The following is a 24,624-nucleotide window of genomic DNA, read 5'->3' on the forward strand; positions in this document are numbered from 1 at the left end:
CCAGGGCTGGAAGAGAGAGCAATTTTGTTGGCTGGGAAGGAGGATGAGGACCTCGCCTCCCCCTCGGAGCCCACAGAACATACGCTGGCCTTAGGAGGCACTGCCAGAACAAGTTTATTTCCACAAGGATGCATGAAATAATGGTTACAAAATGCTTAACTCCAGCTCCAGAGACAAAACAAGGAGTGGGCTTACAGAATCAGAACTGCCACAGGCACTGGGAAGCAAAGGGACCCAGGGCCCAGGGCCCAAGCCCCTTCCCTTCCCCCAGGCAAAACACAACACACTAGCACACTAGAAGCCAATGCGAAATGGGGTAGGGACACTTGCCCCCACCAGCCCCCTCTACCCAGGCCCCCATCAAGACACTGACTAGGCAGAGATCTGAGGTGGGAGTGGAGAATGTGTATGTCTGGAGGAGTGAGGAAGAGTCAGTTCTCTAGAAGCAGTTTCTCATCTTTGGTTTCCTATGGACTACACAGAACCTTCTGGAAGCCTAAGGGTCCTATTCCTTGGAAACAGAGCTGAGCAGGACTCCTGGCAAGGGATGGGCTGGTAACCAGCAACTGGAGCGTGATAGGAAGGGAAACCTTGCTGAGGGCCTAAGGCAGGACTGCTCGACCCTGGTCTGGAACTTTTGAGAAGTCCCCCTCTCACTGTCTCCAGGCTTGAAAGCAAAGGTTCCAAAAGGAAGGCGAGCCCAGCCCTCCTCCTGGCCGCACACAGGCCAGAAACACCTGGGCCCAAGTGCCAAGGTGTCCTGACACCCCTTTATAAAGACCCCTTCCCCCACCCATCCCAGTGAGGGCCCACAGAGGACTGGGCGGGCTGGGGGGAGGCAGCAGAGTCAGGGGAGAAAAGGTGAGTCTTAACCTGCCTTAGGGAAAGGAAAGCAAGCAGGTGCAACCAGCCAGCCCTGCCCCAGCTTGGGGCACTGCTGTGGCTCCAGCTGTGGAGGGCAGCCTAGGGGAAGGGGGAAAGTTAAGGCATGGCCCTCTTAGGTCAGCTAAACCAAGGCGCCACCTCTGCTGCTTCTCTACAGTGGGAGAGGAGCCAGAGGCAACCCAGTCCCCAGTTTGAGCTAGAGCTGAGGGGGAGGACAGAGGCGGGGAAGTGGGTGTGGCTTACAACCAGGGCAGGTGGGCCCCAGCAGGAGCAGTACCAATCCCCACAAAGGAAGCAGACTCGACTTGACATGTGGGCCATGGGTGGGGTGAGGAGAAAGAGGCTGATAGATCCACACGGCACAAGTTGTTGAATGTGTGACTTTTTGTTTTTAATAGAAAAAATAAACAAAATCACAATGATGACACCCAGAGGGATGGGGGCTGGGGTGTCACAGGGTGGGCTCCTGCTCCATGGGCTCCTCTGCCGACCTGTGGGCACAAGCACAGGGTAGACACTGAGTGTGGGCATTATGGGGCACAGCTCAGGCGAGGACACACAGCTGGCAGGGCCTTACCTGGGACTGTGCTCCCGGGTAGCGGTGGCAGCCTGGGCCTGCTCTGCCCCCACTGACAGCAAGGCCATGGCGCTCACAGTCTCGGCCTCCTCCGTCTCACCTGCCTGGGCCTCTCGCAGGGAGCGGCCCAGACCAGCAGCAAACCTCTGCACGCAGCTCCAGTGTTTGCCTGGGGAGGAGCAATAGGCAGGGTGTCACCCCTTGGGGGTGCCCATGGGGTATGGGAGGAGGGACGTCCCCAGCCCTGCACTCCCACAAGCCCTGCCCCTAGGGCAGGCAGAGGTTGGACCCCCTGTGCCTGTCCCTGCTGTGCCCACGCACTCTGGATCTCGATGGCTTTCTCCAGCGTGGCCACTGCGTTAGTGTTGGGCTTTTGCTGCAAGACTGCCTCATCTAGGGGCTGCAGCTGGTGGGGAAAGAAGAGAATTAGGGTGTGTGTGGGGGGAAGGCCTGCCCCTCTACTGCCCCCACCCGGCCCCAGGGATCCTCTGCAACAGGGCTGTACAGGAAGCCCTAACCAGCTACCAAGCATCTTTATTTTATTTTTAATGTCTAATTTTTAATGCTTTAAAAAAAACCACACATTTATTGAAAGGACACAGCAACAGAGATCTTCCATTCACTAATTCACTCCCCAATTGTGCTGAGCAGTAAGGGCCCAAGTACTTGGGCCATCCTCTGCTGCTCTCCCAGGCACATTAACAGGGCAATTTACATTGGAAGCAGAGGACCCAGGACTCGAACCAGAGCTCTGATATGTCGAGACGCAAGTGTGCCAAATAGCTTAACCCTCTATGGCATGATAATCATCCCCCTAAGCCATCTTTGGGACTGAGGGACATCCTGCCAGTAAGGCCCTTGGCACTGCCTGACCCAGAGAAGGGATGGGCTGGTGGGCTCCACCTTGCAGCCCTCACCTCCACGCTGAGCAGAGCCGAGACACAGGCTTCAGAGGCATCACAGATGGCGGTCAAGTCGTGGCCTCCCTCCAGGGCCAGCACCACCCGGCCCCCAGCCAGTGTCATCAGCTGCCTGGTCAAGTGGCCAAAACCTTGAGGGGATGGATGAAGGAAAGGATGACAGTAAAAACAATAATTCAAGAAATGGTAAGAGGATAGAAAAAGCAAGTGAGATAGCACAGCACAAGAGGGAAGCTTAGCTGTTAACAGGCTGGGTGCACTTTGAGCAAAGGCATGGGCTGCCTCCTACAGCCAAGGCCAGGGTCAGAGAGGAAGGGCAGAGGGACACGCTCAGTGTGATTCTAAATCTTAGGCCAGCCCCCAACCCCCTTCCCCCTGCCATATCAGCCTACTGGCCCCCTGCCCCACGCGATGTCAAGCTCACTGTCCCACACCCCCCTGGATTCCCCAGCAGGCTCACATCTGGCGGTGACAGAGTAGCCACCCAGTGGAGACAGATGTCCTTCAACGGCATCAAACCCAGCAGAGACTAAGACCACGTCAGGTGAGAACTCGTGGGCAATGGGCATCACCACTGTCCTGCAAAGGGATGGCCCAAGCTGACCCAGCAGACGGCTGGGCCACACCTCGCCCCGTTCAGTTCCCCAGCCACAGACACACTCCCCCCTTCCTCCTACACTGAGCTGAGTGCCCGCTGCCCCTCCCCCTACAGGGTCCAGGAGACTCCCACCCCAACCTGGGCCCTTGTCAGTCCCCACCTGAAGGCTGTCAGGTACTCCACATCTCCAATGGGGGGATCCACACCTCCCGTCCATGCCACATTCACATTGTACCCCACGCCTGGTCCTCCACCAACCTGGCAGTGGGAAATGGGGGAGGGGGGATGGTTACTCTTGCTGCCAGGGGATCCCAGCCTTGACTCAGCCCCACCCACTGACCTCTGCTGACTCCCCCAGGTACCAGCACCACCCCCTCCAGGCCTTGTGGCTTCCCACTAGGCCCCAGGCTGCTGCATCTCAGAGGCACCCAACTGGTGCCCAGGAACCATACCTCTTCAGGAGCCCCAGAGCCCGGAAAGAAGTTGCCATTGTCATAGCGATGCAGGGAGATGTAGAGCACGGAGGGGTCATTGTAGAATGCTTGCTGAGTGCCATTGCCATGGTGAATGTCCTGGAGGGGAGAGGGGGGAGCAGCTGGCAAGTGGGCCAAGCACTGACTCACCCAAATGTCAGAATTCCCAGCACTCCCTTGCCCACCCGACAGTGTGCTCTGGGTCTAAGCTCTCCCTGGGCTCCCAGCTATACAAGGCAGGATCAGTCCTGGGGAGCGGCTCCTGGCCCTGCCACTCCCATTCCACTAGACAGCCTGGGCATATGCAGCAAGGGTAGTGAGCAACTACCACCAAACAGGGAAAGTCTTCAGAAGGATCTGACATGTACATGAATTCCTAAGCCAAAAAAATAGGGCTTGGTGAGAGTCCCGGCCTTGCCAGGAGCCTTTCGCTCCATGGGCAGCACAGGGTCTGAAAGCAGCCAATGGAGCAAAGGCAGAAGGGGCAACACCAGGTGCCACCATCCCTGACTGAGAGACCTTGAGCAGATCACCCCCCAGTGCCTTCCTGTATAGAAACGTACATCGTAGTTCTTAGTACTCGAGGCAACCACGAGCAGCACTGGGGCCAAGTACTAGACAAATCCCTGGCACATGGCTGGCTCCTGTCTGGAGTCAGGGAAAGGGGCTGTTATTGATGGCAGTTGGGCCACTACTATTTACAGTAGCAAATCCCCTTGGGCTGCTTGAGGCTGCACAGAGGGGACCAAGATGGTAAGGGGGCTGAATGCCCTGGGGTCTCCATCTGTGATGAGGAACCCCTCCTGGGAGGTGAGGACCAGGCTGGTGACCCCACAGGAGGAGTACATGGGCTGTGGGGGGACTTCCTCCTTCCAAGGGCTAAGTGTGATCCTAGCCCTACCTAGCCCCCAGCTCACTACCTACCCAGTCCACAATGAGGACCTTGCCCACGTTCAGCTTCTGTTGCAAGAGTTTGGCTGTGATGGCTACCGAGTTGAAGAAGCAGAATCCCCTGAAGGGCACAGGGAAGAGAGGGTGGATAGGTCAGCTGCACTGGCAAGAAACAGAAGGCCCAGGCCGAGAGGTAAGGACCCACGTGGAGCATCACTCACATGGCGGTAGACTCCTCGGCGTGGTGTCCTGGGGGCCGGATGATGGCAAATCCATTCTACAGAGGACAGAGGGCCAAGGGCATGGACAGACCAGAAGATGGGGTGGCCCAGGAAGAGGTGAACACAGGAGAGCAGCACAGCCAGGCAGGAAAGAGAACACAGGCCATGTTCACATATACTCAATAACTACTCGTCGCCATGGCTGCCCAGCACACACAAGAGCCAGCAAACAGGGGTGCTGGGTCCCTAGGGATCCCCAACCCCTTGTGCCTCGCGGAGGGGAAGCTGAGGCTGAGAACACAGGACCAAGTAAAGGGTCACCAAGGCCACAGACACAACCTCACCTTGAGCTCGCCCGCAGCCACCTTGAAGGCCAGCTCCACGAGGCAGCCCACGGCCATGCGCACGGCACTGGACGAGTGCATCTCGTTCCACACGGTGTCACTGTCCACCTATGGGGGGCAGCAGAGCAGGTTACAGCCAGCCCCCTGCAGGGGGAAGGCAAGCACAGGAGACAGTGGCACCTAAACAGCGAGCAAGTAGTCACAGTGGGTGGGAAGGGAGGGCGGGGGCTAGGAGAACCACTTTACTCACCCCGATGCCCCCACAAGGCAGCATGGCATACATCTTCTGGCTGATGGGACCTGCAGGGGAAGGGGCAAGCTAGTCTGGAAGTGACCTCACCTGCCAGAGCAGCAAATTCGGTCATAGGAAATGAAAGGACCCAGGCACGGGACAGGGCTCTGCCACCCACATAGGTTGGCAGCTGCCTGTCCTTTTCTGGGGGGCTTCCTGCTTCCGGGAGGCAGGTGGGCAAAGAGCGGTACAATAGGCCGAGAGGACAAAGCACAAGCTCTACTCCCCTATCCTACCCCACCCCCAGCACAAGCATCAAGCGCCTCCTTGGTCCTTCTCCCATCTGCCTGCATGGTTCACTGTGTATTCAGACTCACAGCGCCTTCTGGAGGTGATTCCCCATGACCTGAGCCCACGCAGACCACAAGGTCTTCCTGACAGCCCCCACTTCATCACACCTCAAACCTTGGACATGCCGTGGGCCACGCGCCCTGTGCATTTGGCTCACCCAGCAGCTTCTTGCTGTCCAACTTCTGCCGGTTGAGGGGGCTGGTCCCGTAGAGCAGAGTGTGGTACTCGGAGTGCACTGTCTGGATTTCATCCAGTGTAGCTTTGCGCCCCCGAATGCGCTACAAGAGAGACCAGGGAGACAGTCCCCCCCAGAAGGGTCCAGAGCCCTGTTTCCTCACAGCACAGGACACACAGAAGCACTGTCTGGCCTCAGGAGGTGCACAGCCCCTTCCCCAGACCAGAGACCCACCCTCTACTCCAGGATCCTCCCCCATCTTGGCTGGTGAAACTGGAGGGAACAGGTTACAAGGCTGGCCTGAGGGGTCAAGGATGTGGCCCCAGGTCTGGGGGTAGAGAGAGAAGGAGATGCGACCTGGGGCTAGGGCAGGAGGGGTCCCTCACCTCACACTTGCTGAGCAGGCCCGTCTCCTGAAGCCGGGACCAGATGCTCTGGATGCGGCCGGCGTGCTCAGGGTGTACGTGTGTGTTCCCACACATGCATTGGTGTTTCAGCATGAACGTGTCGTAAACCACACCTGGGCCACACAGCCATGTGTCAGCCAACCCCATTCTGGGCCCAGTACTACTGCCTGGCTGCCACCATCCTCACAGGACCTACAAGCTCTCCCTCACCCCATCTGCTTCCCACCCTCTCCAGCTTCTGCCCCAGCACATCCCCTCCCCACAGAGCCTGCCCTAGGCCATGTGCACTACTCCCCATTGCTTCCCGCTATTGACTTGGCTCCATCTTCAGGTGGACCCTAGGCAGCCTTATGGGGATGAGTTTCCAAAACCCACCAAGGCCTCAGTCTGACTTCATAAGGGCAAAACTCCAGAGACCCTGTGGGTTCTCCCCACCCTGAGCTCAGGGCTCATAAGGCAATGTGCCAGGTCAGGTGAGTGCTTGGATGTGGGCAGAAGGCTGCTTTCACCTCCCTATGTGACTGTGGGGTACAGAGGAACGGTACCTGCAAGGTGTCCAAGAGTCTCTAGCTGTGTCTTGGCCCTGACTTTGGGGCCAGATGCTATGCCCAGGTCCCCTGGTACCTGGTGCATGGGACAATAGCAGTGGGACAGGGGAAGGGGCTCACCTGTGGTGAAGAGGTGCTTAGTGGGCTGGTCTGGGGGGCTCTTCATGCTCCCAGGAGCAGCAGGTGAGGACTGGGTGCGGCCCAGGGCCTGGTGGGGCACAGTGGCCAGGCTGAGGGGTGCCTGGTACACCTGCAGAGGCTGCAGCTGCTGGGCATCTGTGAAGAGCTGGAAAGCCAGAAGGAGCTGGGGTGAGGCTCAGCCAAGCCGGGAGCGAGGGCAGGTACCCAGGGGCCCTGCAAGGGAGCCCTGGTCCAGCCCAGATCTTCCAGATCTCTTTCCCCCACCTCCTCCCACTTGTTCTCTCCAGGGACAGGAGACACTTCAGCCTTCTCTTCACCATCTCCTCGGAGATAGAAAGGGATGGGGGGGCAGGATGAGTCACACCAAAGAGTAGCATTGAGGTAAGAGGCTGGAAGGCGTGGGGGCGGGGGCGGGATGAGTCAGGCCCAGAGGGCTCGGCTGTGTCCGCAATGAATGGAGCACAGAGCGCTGCTAGGCACAAGGCAGACTGTAGTAACAGCAGGGGCGTGTGTGTACACACGTACACGCACGCATGGAGACGACGCAGGCAGAAACGCAGATTCAGGCCATGGTTACACATGCACACACATAAACTGAAGCGGGGGCCGTCGTAGATATGGTGGGGGCTGGCAGACTGGGGCACAGACTCTGAGACCCACACAAGCAGCGCCTCCCTTCCACTCCCTCCTGGCCTCTTTCCTCTGTTCAGAAGGCAGCTCCTGCATGGTTAAGCAGCTGCATCCAACAGAGAGAGGGAAGCGGGGGTGCAAAGAAGGGGGTTGGAATGTACACACGGGGGTTGTCAGGGTCTGGGACCTGGGTAGACAGAGGTGGGAAGAGGCAGGGAGGGGCACCTTTTTGTAAGCAGCACTGGACTCCTCCAAGTCAGGTCCCTCCTCGGGGCCGCTTTCGCCCTCCTCATCCTTGACCTGGATGCAATCCTCCTCTTCCTCCTCCTCCTCTTCCTCCTCCAGGTCCTCCTGGGTACTCTCACTTTCCGTGGAGCCCTCACGGGGCATGGTCAAAGTGCTCTCCCCCAGCAAGGCCTCCTGCTGCTCCGTCAGCTCTTCCTCAGTCTCCTCCGGGTGTGTCGTGGGCTGCCTAGGCAGCTCCCCTGTCTTGGTGAGGATCTGGGGGGCAGAACACAAGGCCCATCAGCTGGGCGGGGCTTCCTTTGGGTTGTACCCCGCATCCACCACGTGCTCTGGGGGTGGCTCCACACAGTGGCTGCTGCCCCATCGCAGAATGCAGCACATTGTCTCCCAGGACCTCGGCCTCCCTGGGCTCACCTTGCCCAGCTGCAGCTGCTGCTGCTGCTTCTGCTTCTCCAGGAACTGCTGGTGCTGCTGCTGCATGACGAGCTGCTGCAAGGCCTGGGGACTCTGCGGCAGTGGCGATGACTGTGTGCGGCTCAGAGGCCGGTGCCGTGGGAGCTTGCCCACTGTCCGCATGCTGGTGGCCACACGTTCCCCTGTCACCAGTGGGGACTGCCCATGGAGCGGCACTGTGGGTATAGAGGTGAGAAGCCCCATTGTCAGGGCACCTACATGCCCCATCTGGCCCTCCTGGAATTCCCATCCCCAAACCTAAGCCTCCTTCTTCCCCCGTCCTTCCAAGAGCAGGTGCCCAGCTGAGATGCCGCCTGTAGCAGTTCCCCTCCGGACTCCCCCACTCTCCCAATTTGGTTTGCTGAACTGAGTGCACACATGTTCCCGGGTCTTCGCAGGTGTGAGGGTATCCACTAACTAGCTCTCCATAATGGCGTCAAGAACTCCCTGATCCTGGATTTCCACTCCTCATAACCTGCCAGGTTGCAAAGGCCTGGGACCAGGGTCAGTCCCTTTGAAGCTCAACCTTTTAGCAGGGCAAGAGCTACTTAAGGACTAAATGACGGATGTCATGTCAACCAATCCCACAGCCATGGGCTGCAAGAGCCCCCTGAAACATGTGCTGGCAATGTCACACACGCTATAGCGCACAGGCAGTGTGAAACCAAAGTCAAGGAACTCACTGAGAACCATACGTCGAAGTGAGAGTATTCTGGCTATACTGAGTTAAATGTATATTGTAACATCAGTGCCATCTGCTTCTACATTCTGCTGTGACTACATGAATGGTGTGTGTGGTCTGGACTGTGTTCCTACTCTACTGGACAGGGCAGCTCTGTAATACGGGCTTCATGACAGCAGCAAATGGTCCAGAACAGCCGCCTGCACAGCGCCTGCCTTCTGTATGTATTCCGTGTTTCCAGAAGGTAGGAGAACTCAGCAGTGCTGCTGAGAGGAGCTGTGTCAGGACGAGGGAGTCTCCCTGGTTGCCTGTCCCTGACTTGAGCCCCCAGGAAGGAGGGGCCCCCCAGCCCACTCACCAGCGATGAGGGCGCTCTGCTGCCGGGCCTGCTCCAGCAGCAGCACGTGCTGCAGCAAGGAGGCATGCCCGTGGGGGCCAGCGTCACCCTCCAGCGCCACACCCAGCAGGCAGCCTGGGATGGATGATGTGCTCATGAACTTGCCCGTCAGCGTGCCGCCCTGCCGCAGGGACTGGAGGGCCTGCCTCTCGGCCTCCTGCTGCGTCGACAGCTTCGGGGAGGCCTGGGCAAAGGATGGAGGAAGACACAGATAAGGGACCAACATCCTGTGCATACCCCAGCTCTGCGCAGGGCGTGAGAGGCACATGGGGGCAGCGATCCATACCAGAGGTCGGTACTTACGGTGAGGTGTGAGTTGGTGACAGTGACCGTGGCCTGAAGCCCTAGGGAGATGTTGGGCAGAGAGGGAGACGTGTAGAGGCTGAACTGGTTGGGGGAGCTGTCCAGAGGGAGGGCCCGGTGCTGGGGGAGCATCTGGGGAGCAGTCAGGGGGGAGAGACAGGCATGAGAGCGAGCCAAGGGGAGCTGGCAAGGGCAGGCAGCCTGCAGCCAAGGCCAAGGTCCCGGAAAAGGTGCTCCACACCTCCCACCCTACATTCCAGCTGGGCTGACTGAGGCATCAGAGCCCCCACGGAAGTTTCAAGTCCATGCAAGGACCCTCCTGCCTACCCATGTGGACAAGAAAGGCCTCTGCTGGGAACGCTCAGGCAGACAGACTGGGAAAGGGAAAGACAGCAGCTCTGGCCCTCACGCCCACCCCCACGACCACACTGGCCCCACTGGGGGCCTGACCTGTACCTCGGTGGGGATGTTGGGCACTGAGCCGGTGAAGCCGTTCTCGGCAATGGTGCCATGTGAGCTGTTGGGGGAACTGGGGCCGGAACCAGGAGCACTGTTACACACAGACGACACTACGGGAGACGGGGGCTGTCACCTGGGCCTGCTCTGAGCCCCTGCCACTCCAAGACCCCTATAAAGCAGGAGCCCCTTACCCCCAGGCCCAGCGCCCGTGATCTCAACCGCCCTCTTCTTGAAGGTGCTGATAACAGTCCCGTCCTTGCGACGCAAGAGGGGACTACTTCTCCGCTCGGCCACCTTCTGTTTTAGCCTCGAACGCACTTTCAAGTTGGGCTCAGAGGCTGAAGGGAAGACAGTCAGGCTTCAGAAGCATCCACATGAGCACAGCTGCAGCCCCGCTCCCCCACCCTACCCCATTGGTCCTGGTCCCCTCTCTCCCCCCAGGAGCCCTGCCAGTGCCATCAAGCGGGGGTGAGGGTAGCAGCAGGTGGGGCCCTAGCTCACCTGTCTTTCGTAGAGGGAAGTCATCACGGTTGTCATAGGGCCCGAGCAAAGGCAGTTTGTAGGAAGGGGGCGTCCCTGGGGGGCCGCTCTGGGGAGGGGAACTCTGGTCCAAAGAAGCATGATGGGCTCCCCTGGGGGAGGAGAATGGGGACAGAAGCAGGGCTGGGTGAACACCTGGTGCTTTGTGTTCCTGTCTCTACACCTAGACAGGTGTAAAGAGATCAGGGATGGGGAAGTGGGGGGGGAGCCTCCTCTCCCAGGAAATAGCAGCAGCCCTCCCTCCTGCCCTCCCCCTCCAGAATCTGCCCAGTGCCATTACCAGCATTTGGGGTGCTGTGGGAGGGAATGGTTGAGACCGCCTGGCGTGGGCTCCTTTGACTTTGACAAGAGGAATTCCTGGAGCCGGAGCTTCACCTCGGTGCTGGCGATGGCGCCTGTGGGACACAGTGGAGGTTACCTGGGGGTCTGAAAAAGGGTCACCCCCACACACACCCCACTCCCTCAACTCTGGAACCAGGGACAGGTCCTGGAACCCCACCCCACCCCCACTCCTCCCCTCTTACTCTCTTTGCTCTTTTCCTTGTTGCGCAGGATCAGCAGCTGCTGCTCCAGCCGCTGCTTCTCCAGCTCCTCCTGCCGCTGCTGCTCCCGCTGCCGCTGCTGCTCCAGCTCCTGCTGCCGCTTGGCTGCCAGCATCTCCTGCTGCTGCTGCAGGGGTGCAAGGCAGGAGTGACGTGAGCCAGGCCCCGAGCTGGGAGGGGAGGTCTGTGTCCCCTTTTCTTCACTGGCACCCACCCCCTGCATTTGTCCATTAGCATCTCCTGCTGCTGCTGCAGGGGTGTGGGGTGGGGGTGAGGCAAGCCAGGCCCCGAGCTGGGATGGGAAGTCTGTGTCCTCTGTCCCTCACCAGTACCCACCCTCTGCACTTGTCCGTTAGTATCTTCTGCTGCCGCAGGGGTGTGGGGTGAGGGGTGAGGAGGGCCATGTCCAGGGCTAGGATGGGAGGTTTAGGTGCTCCCTGCTCCCATTGGCATCTGCCCCCTGACCCACCTTGAGGTGCTTCTGCAGCTGGACCTCGTGCTGCCGGGTCAGGTGGTCGTGCTGCTTCTGGAACTCAGCAAACAGTAGCTGCTTCTGCAGCTGCTGCTGTTGCTTGAGCACCAGAAGCTCCTGCTGCAGCTGCTGCTCACGCAGCACAGGGTCCACAGGGCCGCCCAGAGCACCCCGCAACTCCACCGGGCTCGGGCTGCCTCCGCCCCCGCCACCCAGGGAGCTGGGCATGGTTCCTGGCAGCACTGGCTTCACCTCCACTGTGGGCACAAGAACAGGCAGGAGTCAGTGGGCTCAGTCCCCAAACCCCACAGCTGCTAGCATCCCAGGGAGCGACTGGGCAGGCTGGAGAAGGGTCAAATTCCTTGTGCGGTCACAGCCTACCACCTGAATGACAGCAGGTTGAAGTCACAAATTTCAGTAAGAAAGTATGTTCAAGCACAAGCGCAGTGCTTGGGCAGCTAATCCTGGGTCCCTTACACAGATGGCCTCTTCAGGTCAGCTACCTATGACTTAGATGTTGTGATCAACCCCACTTTACCACCAAGAAAACAGCTTTAAACAGGCTTAAGTCATGTGACCAGATGAGGCCAGGTGATGAGAGCAATAGGTGGTGAATCCAGTCTCTCTGCCTTTACCAGCATCCTGTACCTCTTCCTCTCTCTCTCCACCATGGCAGAATATAAACTGGGCACAGAGGGGCTGGCAGCCAGGCCCCTTCTGTAGACAGGAGGCAAGTAGATACCCTCTAATCTCCACTACTATCTCTCCTTTTCTCTGCTTCACACCCAGCTGGTGTAAAGAGGGCGCAAGGAGCAGCTCTGGGAAAAGGGAGGTGTGGGTAGTAGGGGGACAGGAGACTTTGGGGAATGGGATGCAGGACTGCACTGAGCCAGGGACAGGAGGAGGCTGGGAGTCAGACTAGCTTCCTTTGCTGGATTATCTCCTTTCAACAGTTTTATTGTAATTACCCTGCAAAAGCCTCTATATATAGAGCGAGTCCAAGAGCAGCTGTGCCTTGGGGGGAGGTGGGAGGAGGAGACAGGAAAGGAAAAGGAATCAGACAGGAAGAAGGGTGAGGGCAAAGGGGAGTGCTGGGCTGTGAGGGATCTGGGATTCCAGCCCCAGAGAGGACCCCAAGGGAAGGAGTGTATGTTGGAGCAGGGGAGGGAGGGCTGGGTCTGCTAGATTTTAAGACCTTGGTCCCTAAACCCTAGGACGCATAAAAGGTTGCAATGGCTCATGGGAAGGCTGCACCTCAACCTCCTGGGGCTGCACACTGTCCTCTCTCTGGTCACTGAATGCCACTCCCCATCACTGCCCTGTGGTTGCCAGGGCAACGGGGCAAACAGCACAGCAGCAGGGAGCCCCAAGCCCAACCCATGTCCCCGCAGAAGCCTCCTGACCACACGGGCAGGAAGGGAAAAGCAGGATGCACTGTCTGGGAAGGAGGAAGTGAGAGGCAGGGCGACCTCATCTTGTTTCTTTCCCACTTCTTTTTTCCAATGAAAGTCCTCACTGGCCTCGCTACAGTCCAAGGAGGCCACGGGCACCAGAGAAGCCTCTCTGGTGGTCACGTGGTCCCTCTAACCCATGCTTGGAGGAGAAAGGCCCCCAAGATCCCACAACAGCCTGTGAGCTGGCCTCTTCCAGGCCTTCATCAACAATGGGGAGGAGATCTGGAGGGAGCACAGGGTGGGCTAGGAGGGACCTGGATCTCTCCTCTCCACTGAATGGGTGTCACCAAGGCAGGAACAAAGCCAAGAAAGGCCATGCTACTCTCTTGCTGGGCCGTGGCCCCAGGGATTCTCCCCCAAGGAAAGGATTGGTGGGAGAAGCTAAAGGCTGAGCAGGATGCTCTCTGCAGCCCCACCAGCCCCCAGTCCCCCAGCGCGGCACATTCCTCTGTGGTTTTCCTGCCAGCCACACTGACGACTTTGCAGCCACAAGGCCAGAGCCACATCTGCAGGAGTGGCCAGATGTGGCCAGGAGGGTGGGGCTGCATGCGCGCGTGTGGACACACAAACACACAGAACTTGTCCCCTGCCCAAACACCAACAGGGCACCTGGGAACTACAGAGGGTCCTCCTTGAGGTAGCTGGCCCCCGCCCCAAGGAGTAGAATGAGGCAGCCTCTGGAGAGAGCCTTCAGAGAGGCCCCAACCCAGCTGGAGGGTCATCTGCTCTCGGGCAGGGTTGGCTTGGCCCAGGGCACCTGGATCACTCTGCCAAGAGATGGACAGGCTTCAACCTGCTGCTCCCAGCAGCTCTGGAGCTGCAGGAGGCGGATGCCAACCCGCCCAGGGAAGGCAGGGGTCCAAGTGCTCCTGGCTCCCAGCAAATAATCCTCCATGGGCTGGAACTGTAGCCAGCAGGGCTGGCTTCCCTCACAGGAGGCCCACATGAAGCACACAGGCCCAGGCGAGCAGAATTTCCCCCCACAGACAGGTCAAGTCCACAGCCCCCTGGGCATGCAGATGGCAAAGTAGCCAGAGGGTCCTGCTACACAGCCTATCCCATGAAGTGGGAAGCATGGAAAAATAAGTATTTGCAGGCCACACTTCATGGGTCTATAACGCAACAACCCAGCTTCCCACAAAAGGGAAGGGGCCCTAGCTTGGCTGCAGTTGGAGAAGGGGGTGGGCCATGGAGTCCCCAGGATATCATCTGCTCAGCAGAGCCTGCAGTCTGGCTTGGCTTGCACCCCTTGAGGGGGGTTACACCTTCTGCCAGCTCGGCATGAGCAGAGCAGGTGGCAGCATCTCCCACCAGAAGCCAGCCCCTGGAGGAGGAAGTGGGTGTGTCCAGAGAGGAAGAGGCCCTTAACTGCCTCCCCATGGACTGAGGAAGGTTAGAGATTCCAGAAACAGAAGCAGGTGCATCAGGAGCAGATTCCCTAGGAGGTTGTCTGTGGGCTGCGTGCTTCGAGCAAAGAACCTACTTGCATGGTCAGGTCACAGGCGGAGGTGAGACCCTGGGTCCTCCTGCTCAGCGTGGCTGTCACCCTGCTGCAGTGGCAGGTAGTCTAGAGAAACCAGGCATAATACAGCGCCCTCCTGTGGAGGGAGGAGCCAGGGCTCCTGGGCAGGCCCTGCCCCAGCCCCGCTGCCTGGGAGTGACAGCATGCTGCAGGGCTGGCCCAGGATGGAAAGCAGGGCAGGATGTTTCAGCTACTGAGCCCTGGTTCAAGAGGGGCTGCCTTGCCTGACTTTTGGGCACAACCGACCAGGCAGTGGTGACACTTAAGTGCAACTTTCTCCCAGGCTGTCTCAGAAGCCCATTCAACTCAGGGAGGGCTCCCACAGCACGTTCTTCAAGTGGCTCCATGAAGCACCAGGTTCCTCAGGCAGACATGATGCCAAGGCAGATGGGACAAGCCCCAGGAGCACTGCCAGCATGGACTTAGTCTAAAAACAGGGTATCCCAGGAAAGGACCATGGCCTCCAAGCAGATCTGTGAGAGGCAGGTCTTGGTGGCACCTTAGGGAACAAAACAAGAAGCAGATCTAGCTGCCAACAGGCAAAAACACATACCTCCTAGTTCCAAAAAGATCCCGTTCAAGGGGCCACCAGCCACTGAAGGTGAAGAACAGAGAGGACCCGAGGTATGAACCAGGGGTTCTGAGTGGCCTGGAATGCTGATGCCGGTGCAGTCTCTAACTCTGAGGGCACAGAGGGAAACAGCCCTTTGAAATCACTGAGTTCAGCCACTGGTGACCAGGCAAGGAAACCAAGCTTCTTAGTGGTTCAGCCGTGCTGAGGACCGGCCAGCCACACAGCTGCGACAGGGCTCTGAACCCAGGCCTCCTGACTCCCAGCCTGCTCAGCCTGGCTCTGACATGCGGCAGATGGAGACGCCCAATGGCAGGGGCAAGCCCTCTCCCAGCACCAGGGGGAGGTATCACTCGGGGGTGGCATCTTCCCCTGCACCCCTGCACTCCAGTCCTCAGCACCTGCCTCTCCAGGCTGGGTGGCCAGCGGCTGCCTTCACTGGCTGTCTCCTGACCTGCCCGGCCCACACCGTGACCCCTCCCCACCAGGGACGGTTTCCCATGATCTATTTTGGTGCTCTGACGTGACTGGAGTGGCCAATTTAGGCGCAACAGGTCCAACCACATGCAGACGCTATTTCCACAGGCACCAGCTGGGTAAGGCTCTCACCTAGCAATTTTCACAACCCGTGCAAGTAGTGCGAGTGAAGACACATCACGTAATGGCTGTGGAGTAGGAGGACCCCGGGGGCTCAAGGTAGGTGCGCCAATTGCTGAGACACTAGATGCCTCCCAGAGCTCCAGGCAGGCCAGGAGTAGGCAGAGCACCTCACTGCCCACCCCACCCCAGTATGTCACTGCTCCTCCACCCAGCACCTCGGCTCATGAAGACGCATGTGGAAGAGCTGGCCATGTGGCCCGAGAGGACCTCAGGAGGTACCAGCCAGGTATGGCATTCATGGCCCTTGTGTCTCCAATCTGATAACGCAGGAAGCCTCGCGCCCACTTCTCAGAAGGCTTCCAAAAGTACAAAGATTAGGAAAAGACTTAGAATCACATGCGGCCAGAACCCTGGGACACTGCAGGTGCCAGGCTCAGAATCCCCGCCAGCCTAACTTCAGAATGACCTGAGGAAATTCTGGGTCCCTGGCCCAAACAAGCCCTTCCTGTGGGCCTCACACCATCCATTCCAGAGTGGCCAACACCTGAAGGCCTGCACAGGAGAGAAATCTCCCACCCACCTTGCCAACACCAAGAAGGATCACTCTGCTTGGTGAAGAGGTTAAAGTGCCACTTGGCAACTGGTTCTGTGGTATAGCGGGTAAAGCTGCAACATGTAGTGCCCCAGCAACTCACCACCCCATTTCAAGAGGAGCAAAGCAAAGCAAGAGGGGGAAGCTACTTGTTCAAGGTCACCTGAAAGGGAAGGTGGAGGGGCCAGCACTTAAATTCCTCCTCTTTGTGTCTCTTTCTGCTCCAAGCCTGCCCCCCACCACTAAAAAACAGGAGGGGAAATCCTAAGGGTTGTTACAACTTTTAAGAAATATTGATTTATTTTTATTGGAAAAGCATATATTTAAAGAGGAAAACAAGAGAGAGAGATCCTTTATCTGTTGGCTCACTACCCAAGCAAAGGCCCTGGAGCTGAGCTAATCCAAAGCCAGGTGCCAGGAGCTTTTGGGTCTCCCATGTGGGTGTAGGGTCCCAGGGACTTGGACCATTCTCCACTGCTTTCCTAGCCCATAAGCGGAGAGCTGGATGGGAAGTTAAGAACCAGCACCCCTGGGCCTGGCGCAGTGGCCTAGCGGTTGAAGTCCTCGCCTTGAATGCACTGGGATCCCATATGGGTGCCAGTTCTCATTCTGGCAGCTCTACTTCCCATCCAGCTCCCTGCTTGTGGCCTGGGAAGGTGGTCAAGGACAGCCCAAAGCCTTGGGACCCTGCACCCATGTGGGAGACCTGGAGGAAGTTTCTGGCTCCTGGCTTCAGATCGGCACAGCACTGGCCATTGCGGTCACTTGGGGAGTGAATCATCAGACAGAAGATCTTCCTCTCTGTCTCTCCTCCTCTCTGTATATCTGCCTTTCCAATAAAAATAAATAAACAAATAAAAAAGAATCAGCACCCCTATGGGACACCAGTGCCACAGCTGGAAAATTAGCATGCTACGCCACAGCATTGGCTCCAGTTGTTCCCAATTTAATGAGAACTGGAAGAATTAGCTAGTTTCTATGTCAGGGATGTAAACAGGGTGCCTGGCTAGCTATAGGAACATGAGAACTCAGAAGCAGAGGGCCAGGTGGAGGGGAGGTCTGAACCCCACGCAGGCATCAACTCTGCAGGACTCTTAGCCCAGGGGATCCAGAGCCTGGCGTAAGCCTCTGGTGCCTGGGCTGTGGAGGCTGTCTGGAGGAGAATCACACTTCCATCTCCCAGCCACTCCCAGAAAATACTTGGGGACAAAGCTGGGGGCGATCGAAGGTACACTAACCATGCAAAAAAGGCTGCAGCTGTTGCTGAAGCTGTCAACTCCCCACCCCCTCCACCCCAGGCTGGGAGATCAGTCTCCGCTCCCAACAACAGCACAGTCCCCAAGCAGCCGTGGAGTGCCCTGCCCACCTGGCCACTTGCCATAACCCCTCAACCCTTGACCGGCTGGGGTTTAGACACCTGCTCCCCAGAGTCTCAAAACATCCTCTCTCTCTCCAGACTGCTGGGAATCGAATTCGCTTCGAACTGAGCGACGGCCTCCCTCCCTCTGCACAGGCCCCCACAGGGCCTTCCAGGGACACTGGTGATACTCAGTGACATTCTGCTGAATCCCAAGCCCTTGTCCTAGCGTGGTCTGAGCCAACCCACATCAGAACCATCAGAAACACAAGTTTGAAACACTAGTTACTAGAATGGGCACTGGCCATTAAAAGGTCAATTGGGAAGCCCACATTGATCTGAAGCCAGAAGCCCAAAGCCTCTTCTGGGTCTCCCGCATGGGTACAGGGTCCCAAGGGTTTGGGCCATCCTTGACTGCTTTCCCAGGCCACAAGCAGGGAGTTGAATGGGAAGCAGGGCTGCCAGGACATGAACCAGCGCCCATACGGGATCTCGGCGCGTTTAAGGCAAGGACTTTAGCTACTAGACCACCATGCCGGGCCCAGGTGTACTTATTTTTAACATCAGCCTCTGGCTTCCGATTGTAGTTTCCTATAGATGCAGACCCTGAGAGGGAAGCACAAGGACTCAAGTCAATGGGTCCTTGCCCACCACATAGGAGACACAGATTGAGCTCCCAGCTGCAGACTTTGGCTAGGGCTGGGGGCCACTGCAAGGACCTGCAGAGTGAACCAAAGGACAGGAGCTCTGGGTGTATCTCTAACTCTGTCTCTCTGCTTCCCAGATTTTTTTTTTTTTTTTTAAATGTTGGTTCCTGGGCTGCCCTAGAAAATCCAAACCTGGGCCTGGGAATCAGCATTGCAATGCACTTCTTTGGTCATCCTGATCCAACTGCAAGTCTGAGAACCGCTGCCCCTGGGGGTAGCCAGCACTCCTGTCTGCAGCCAACCAGGCAGCTGTTACAGCTGCGTGTGGACACAGTTCATCTGGCTTCCTGTCTGACAGCTGTGCAGCGGGGAAGGGACAGCTGAAGGTCTCACAAACAAGAGGGGAAGAGGTAGTGGGGAGGAGGCAGCGGAGGGAAAGACAGTGTGGGGGAAGAGAGGCAATAGGGGAGGGGAAAGGGACACTGTGGTGCAGGGGACAGGTTTTTAATTTTATCCCTAGCTGCCTTCTCCTCTCAGAAAAAATCCTCATAGGGAGGGAAATAGGGACCCCAGGGGCTCGCAACAGACAGAAATATTCCCACCCTCTGGAAGCACAAACTCCAGAGGCTCACAGCCTGGCCCACCATGTAAGGTTGGGCATGTCGCCCACTGTCCAAGGCATCTAGCTGAAGGGGAAGCAGAGCTGACATCTGGCCCACACTGCCACTGCTCAGCATATACACTGGCATGAGCATGCATGTAAATAAAACAAAAGAACTATATGGGTCCACAGCAGCCTCACGGACACTGGAGCTCAGATCCCAGCGCCCACTTACTCTGGGATCTTGGGCAAGCTTCTTAGCCTTTGTGGCCCTCCTCAATAATACAATATAGCTGTTGAGGGTCCATGTTTTGGTGCAGCAATGTAAGCTGCTATTTGCAATGCTGTAGGTACCAGTTCAAGTTCCAGCTGTTTCACTTTTATTATTATTATTTTTAAAGATTTTATTTATTTACTTTCTATTGCAAAGTCAGATATACAGAGAGGAGGAGAGACAGAGAGGAAGATATTTCGTCCAATGAATCCCTCCCCAAGTGACCACAATAGCCCTGGAGCTGAGTTGATCCAAAGCCAGGAGCCAGAAATTTCTTCCAGGTCTCCCACAGGGGTGCAGGGTCCCAAGGCTTTGGGCTACCTTCAACTGCTTTCCCAGGCCACAAGCAGGGAGCTGGATGGGAAGTGGAGCTGCCAGAATTAGAACTGAGGCTCATATGGGACACTGGTGCATTCAAGGTGAGGACTTTAGCCTCTAGGCCACCGTGCTGGGCTCTCCAGCTGTTCCACTTTTGACCCAGTTTTCTGCTAATGCACTTGGGAAGGGCAGAAAGATGGCCCAGGTGCTTATGCATCTCCTATCCACACTGGAGACCTGAATAGAGTTTCTGACTCCTGGTTTCAGCCTGGCCCAGCCATGGCTATTGTAGTACCTCTTTGGGGAATGAACTAGCAGTTGAAAAAAATCTCTCTTTGTCACTCTTTCAAATTAAAATAAGTAAATAAATCTTTCTTAAAAATAGAATGGGGAGAAAAGATAGAATAAAGTGGGCCCAGAGCAATAGCTCAATTGTCTAATCTTTCCCTTGCAAAGTGCCAGGATTCATAACGGCACCAGTTCATGTCCTGGCTGCTCCACCTCCAGTCCAGCTCCCTGTTTGTGGCCTAGAAAAGTAGCAGAGAATGGCTGTAACATATAACATGGCGATAGCCTAGCGGCTAAAGTCCTCACCTTGAGCGCCAGGATCCCATATGGGTGCCAGTTCTAATCCCAGCGGCCCTGCTTCCCTTCCAGCTCCCTGCTTATGGCCTGGAAAAGCAGTCAAGGACGGCCCAAAGCCTTGGAACCCTGTACCCATGTGAGAGACCAGAAGAGGATCCTGGCTGCTGGCTTCAGATCGATGCAGCACCGGCCACTGCAGTCATTTGGGGAGTGAATCATCGGTACAGAAGATCTTCCCCTCAGGATCTCCTCCTCTCTGTATATCTGACTTTATAATAAAAATAAATTTTAAAAAATAGAATAAAATAAAATGAACTGGTGCTGTTAACAACTTCTTCAAAGAGAGAAAAGAAGAAAGGAATGTGGCACCCTTGTCTCCTGGAACCTGACAGTGTTAGTTTCCATCCTAGCAGAGACCCACCCTCCCATCTTTCAGGCAGCCAACACCTGCACACACAGCCACGCTTGGAATGGCCTGAAGAGCATGACTAGGAACATCCAGACAAAGTCCCAGGGTCAAACTAACCCCATTGCACTTCCCAGCAGCCATAGTAACCCTTCCTGGCATGGAGGCTCTCGCAGACCCAGCACCAGCTCCACAGTGGCCTTGCATCAGCCCAAGCCTGAAGTGTGCAAGGGAGTCCAGAGCCCACAGGAGGGGACAGGGAATTCCCCAACTCTGTGTTCCTGTAAATCCTTTACAAGAGTTCAAACTTGATGTTGGAGCATTGTCTCAACTGACTAATCTTCCATTTCTTCAAGTACCAGCAGCCCATATACGCGCTTGTTTGTATCCTGGCTGTTCTACTTCCTGTCCAGCTCCCTGCTATGGCCTGGAAAAACAGCAGAGGATGGTCCAAAGTCTTGGAACCCTGCACCCATGAAGGAGAAGCTCCTGGTTCCTGGCTTCAGATCAGCTTAGCTCTACCCATTGCAGCTACTTGGGGAGTGAACCAGCGGATGGAAGATCTTTCTCTCTGTCTCTCCTCTCTGTAAATCTACCTTTCCAATAAAAATGAATAAATTAAAAAAATCCAAACTCCGGGACATTACAGCTTAGCACGTAAAGCTACCACCTACAACATTGGTATCCCTTATGGCTGCTGATTCAAGTTCTGGTTGCTTCACCTCCCACCCAGTATCCTGATAATACACCAGGGAAAGCAGCAGAAGATGGCCCAAGTGCTTGGGTTCCTGTTACCCAAGCGGGAGACTCAGGTGGAACTCCAGGCTCCTGGCTTCCACCTGACCAAACCCTGGAATAGTGTGACCAAGTGGGGAGCGAACATTACTCTGTCTCTCTAACTACCTTTTAAATAAAATATTTCAGAAACAAATTCAAACTCCCCAGGTTGGGAGTGGGCCTGGCTAATGGAGGTGCCCACGGCATGCTGGGCCATGGCAGAGTCGCCAGGCAGAGACCTCATCTACCGAGGAAGACCTCCGAGATTTACCTCCCCTGTCTCATGCAGCAGAAATGGCAGACAGGAGCCAACACCTTGGGGGGCTTAAGCTCTGCCTCCCCTGCACTGCAGCTGGCTATTCACCCGGAGGGGCAAACCCTAGAATCCGATCAGCAGCCCTGGGCTCCAGCCCCTTGTGTAACATTCATTCATCTGTGTACTGAGCACTATGCTGGGTGCGGGACACGGCAGTGACCAAAACAGCCCAAAGAGAAAGGCCACCGATCAAACAGGGTTTTCACATCTTGCCGCTGGAGATGGCAAGTGGTACCACCCTGAAAAAGGCCTTTTCCCTACACCCTGGGCTAGGAAGACCTGCGCCTTACATATGACCCTAGAGAGCATCCCAACACCTGCTTTGCCCAGCCTGGGCTTCGGCATCCTGTCTGGAGAGGGATCAAGAGATGGGAAAAGGAGGCGGTGGTGGGGAGGGGAAGGGAGGGAATCACCAGGCAGCCTGAGCCCTCATGGCCATGTTTATCCCGGGTGGATTTTTTTTTAACCCAAAGGTTAAAGCGTTTCTATTTGAAACATCTATTTACATTCCAGAGTCCAAAAAAAAAAGCGAGGCAGTGAGCTCCAGGCCTATATCCGTCCCGAGCCGCGTCACAGACACAGCATCAGAGCTGCGCAGGGAGAACATTCTTAGGCCTCTCTCCGAGCCGCTGGGGTGACTCATGCCTCCGTCCTGCCAGCAGGGACCATGCCACCACACAGAAGGCCAGGCAGTGTCGAGGTGGGGGAGACCAGGATCTAGATGGAGGGGCAGGTGGGTTTAGGAAAGGAACCAGGCAGCAGGGGTCCGGCCTATATGATTCCTGAGGTCTAATCTGAAAGGTGAAGAGGAAACTTTGGGTGAGAGCCAGCTGCTGCTGACAGGTGACAGAACAGCAGCGACAGGATGGGATGGTCTAGTTGAGAAGCCTCAGGGTAGGGCTGCTCCCAGCAGACACTCAGCATGGCCATCCCCTTGCTTTGCAAGAGACCACCTTGGGTCACAGAGGCTGGAAGCATCTTCAGTTTGAGCTGTAGATTCAATTAGACTTGGGCAGGAGCCAGTGCCTCTGTGGATACTGTCCCATGTCACAGGAGCCCACACAGTACCTTGCAGGGCTGGTTTCTAGGCCATGCCCCCACACTATGCTTGGGTATCCCTGCCCAGGCGGATGGCAGGACATGGTCCAAGGATTTTCCAAACCTTCCCCAAACATTCGCCCTCTGACACATCCCAGTCGCATTGTAACCTTATCCCTTCATAGCCCTGAGCCAAGCAAGCCCCAGGAACCCCGGAACCTGCAGCGGCACACACTTCCCACCTTCTAATTTGAAGTTTCAGATCAACTCCCCTGCATCCAGAGGCAAGGACACATATGCACGTGTGTGTGCGTGCAAACACACACACAGATACACACATACACACACTTGAGTGCCAAGCCACTGCCAGGAGGGGCCAAGTGGGCACAGATCCAGGAGGCCCCTCCCTGGAGGAAGCATCTTGTAGTGCCGGCCTGGTGGGGAGGCTGTGCCAGGAAGGCCTGATGGTGCCAACAGGTTCCTGGGAGTGAGGACAGGAGTGGCCCAGCTCTGGGAACCCCACCCCCAACCCAGGTCTAAAAGCATCGTTGCTAACAAAGGGGCATCCTCAAGCCAGGGCTAAGAGAGGTCTTGAAGGCCATTAGAGCCAGAATAACACCTCTCCTCTGCATCTCCAAGGCCCAGGAAGAAGGGAGATATGGGGGAGCCAAGAGCTGTGGTAGCCAGCTTTCCCACAACTGCATGGAACCTCCTCCACTAGGGTCCAACCCTCATAAGAGCCCGTTTGGGGACTTACTAAAGTCACTGCACTCAATCCTCCAGCCCCTCCAAGAACAAGTCAAGGCAGCTGGGATCACTTTGATCCTTGTGGACACCCCAGCTTCAGCTTCTGCCCTTGCCCCAAAACGGGGAACAGGCAGGTCCCTGACCCACTTCCTCCCCTCTGACCCTGGTGCCAACTAGGCCAGGATCCTCGAGTAACCCCCTCTCCCCAGCAGTTGGGATGGACCCTGTTGGAAGCCAAGGTAACTGGCAGGATGCAGCTGACAGGCTCAGGGGAAGGCAGACTCTGAGGCATGGGAAGGGAAGTCCACCTGTGAACACGGTCTCCCTCTGCCCCCACCCCGAACCCTACGGATGATGAGACACCTTGGAGGAAGCCTGAAGCAGGATCCCATCTGGGCAGGGCTCAGAGCATTGTACTCAGTCTCCCAGGGACCAGGATGCCCAACAGTAAAGGGTGGGCAGGGACACCAAGGCACTTACCTGCCACCGGGATGCTGTGCAAAGTCCGCGGCAAAATCTCCAAGGGTGGTTCCCGGCCTGATGTGCCATCTGCCGAGAAACAGGATTCTGTCTCGTAGATGGTCTGCAACATCTCCACCAGCCCTTGCGCCTTGGGCACCAGCAGCATGCCAGGGAGGGGCCGCCCGAGGCGGGGAACCGGCTGGGGGGAAGGTGCCGGCACAGTCCACACTGCTCCGGGGCTCCCTCAGGCCGCTGCAGCGGCGGCGGGTACCCGCTCTGCGGGGAGGCGCTTCATCCGGGCCAGGCGCTCCTAGAGGCAGCAGAAGCAGGAGGGGCCCAGAGGCCCTGGAGCTGCAGTCTAGCTCACCCCAGAGGGGCACCGGCCACTGGCCCGGCCTCCGTTCCCAGGAACTGGGGTCTGGCTGGGCACTCAGGGGACAGGAAGGGGAGCTCGGCGGGCAGGCAGGCTGGCGGGCTCTGTGTGTTCCCTCCCAGCTCCGGGTGACAGCTCTGGGCCTGGCTCCCTGCTCCTCCTTCCCGAATGAGCCGCCGGCAGCTGGCAGGAGACTGAAATAGCAGTTGGGGGAGGGCCCTGTCTATAAATAGGTGGAGCATGCTCAGGGAGCCGCCGGCCCGCTGCCAGGAGCCCGGCCTGGCGGAGGCCCCATGGGGGAGGCGCGTTCCACCCCAGGAGGAAGCGCCAGGAGAGGGGGATGGGCCGGCACTCAGGGCCAAGGCCACAGAGCTGGGTGGCCAGAGGCTGGGCCGAGGGAGGGCACAGGCCAGGGTACTCAGGCGTCGTCTAGGAGCAGCTCCGGCTGCTACTCTTGGCAAGGGGCTTGACCAAGAAGCCAGACTGGATCCTGTCTC

The 24,624-nt window shown here is 57.3% G+C and overlaps 1 protein-coding gene across 1 annotated transcript; it reads right to left on the reverse strand.

Annotated features, from left to right (window-relative positions):
- Positions 1–1,254: 1,254 nt before the first annotated feature.
- Positions 1,255–24,346, reverse strand: LOC121166621 (histone deacetylase 5-like). Its single transcript, XM_040995833.1, has 25 exons — positions 23,773–24,346; positions 11,485–11,744; positions 10,998–11,142; positions 10,754–10,868; positions 10,435–10,565; positions 10,125–10,271; positions 9,931–10,043; positions 9,475–9,606; positions 9,133–9,355; positions 8,054–8,268; positions 7,619–7,894; positions 6,743–6,908; positions 6,054–6,187; positions 5,650–5,770; positions 5,160–5,209; positions 4,910–5,017; positions 4,566–4,621; positions 4,378–4,465; positions 3,433–3,552; positions 3,141–3,238; positions 2,843–2,961; positions 2,380–2,513; positions 1,784–1,868; positions 1,463–1,631; positions 1,255–1,376 (listed from the first exon to the last, which is right to left on the reverse strand). Exons 1-25 carry the CDS (start codon positions 23,918–23,920, stop codon positions 1,337–1,339), a joined length of 3,393 nt encoding a protein of 1,130 aa, XP_040851767.1. The 5' UTR covers positions 23,921–24,346; the 3' UTR covers positions 1,255–1,336.
- Positions 24,347–24,624: the final 278 nt, after the last annotated feature.

This window comes from Ochotona curzoniae, unplaced genomic scaffold (genome assembly GCF_017591425.1).
Source record: "Ochotona curzoniae isolate NIBS_2020 unplaced genomic scaffold, NIBS_Ocur_1.0 patch179, whole genome shotgun sequence".
In the NCBI taxonomy this organism is placed as follows: Eukaryota; Metazoa; Chordata; class Mammalia; order Lagomorpha; family Ochotonidae; genus Ochotona; species Ochotona curzoniae.

Bases quoted from the DNA above. Each gene is read 5' to 3' on its own strand.
- LOC121166621 (XM_040995833.1), bottom strand. From the start codon at position 23,920: ATGCTGCTGGTGCCCAAGGCGCAAGGGCTGGTGGAGATGTTGCAGACC. The intron at 9,356-9,474 runs GTAAGTACCGAC...TCCTTTGCCCAG, and splicing joins TCACCAACTCACACCTCACC to GCCTCCCCGAAGCTGTCGAC. The intron at 3,239-3,432 runs GTATGGTTCCTG...TCCCACTGCCAG, and splicing joins GCTCTGGGGCTCCTGAAGAG to GTTGGTGGAGGACCAGGCGT.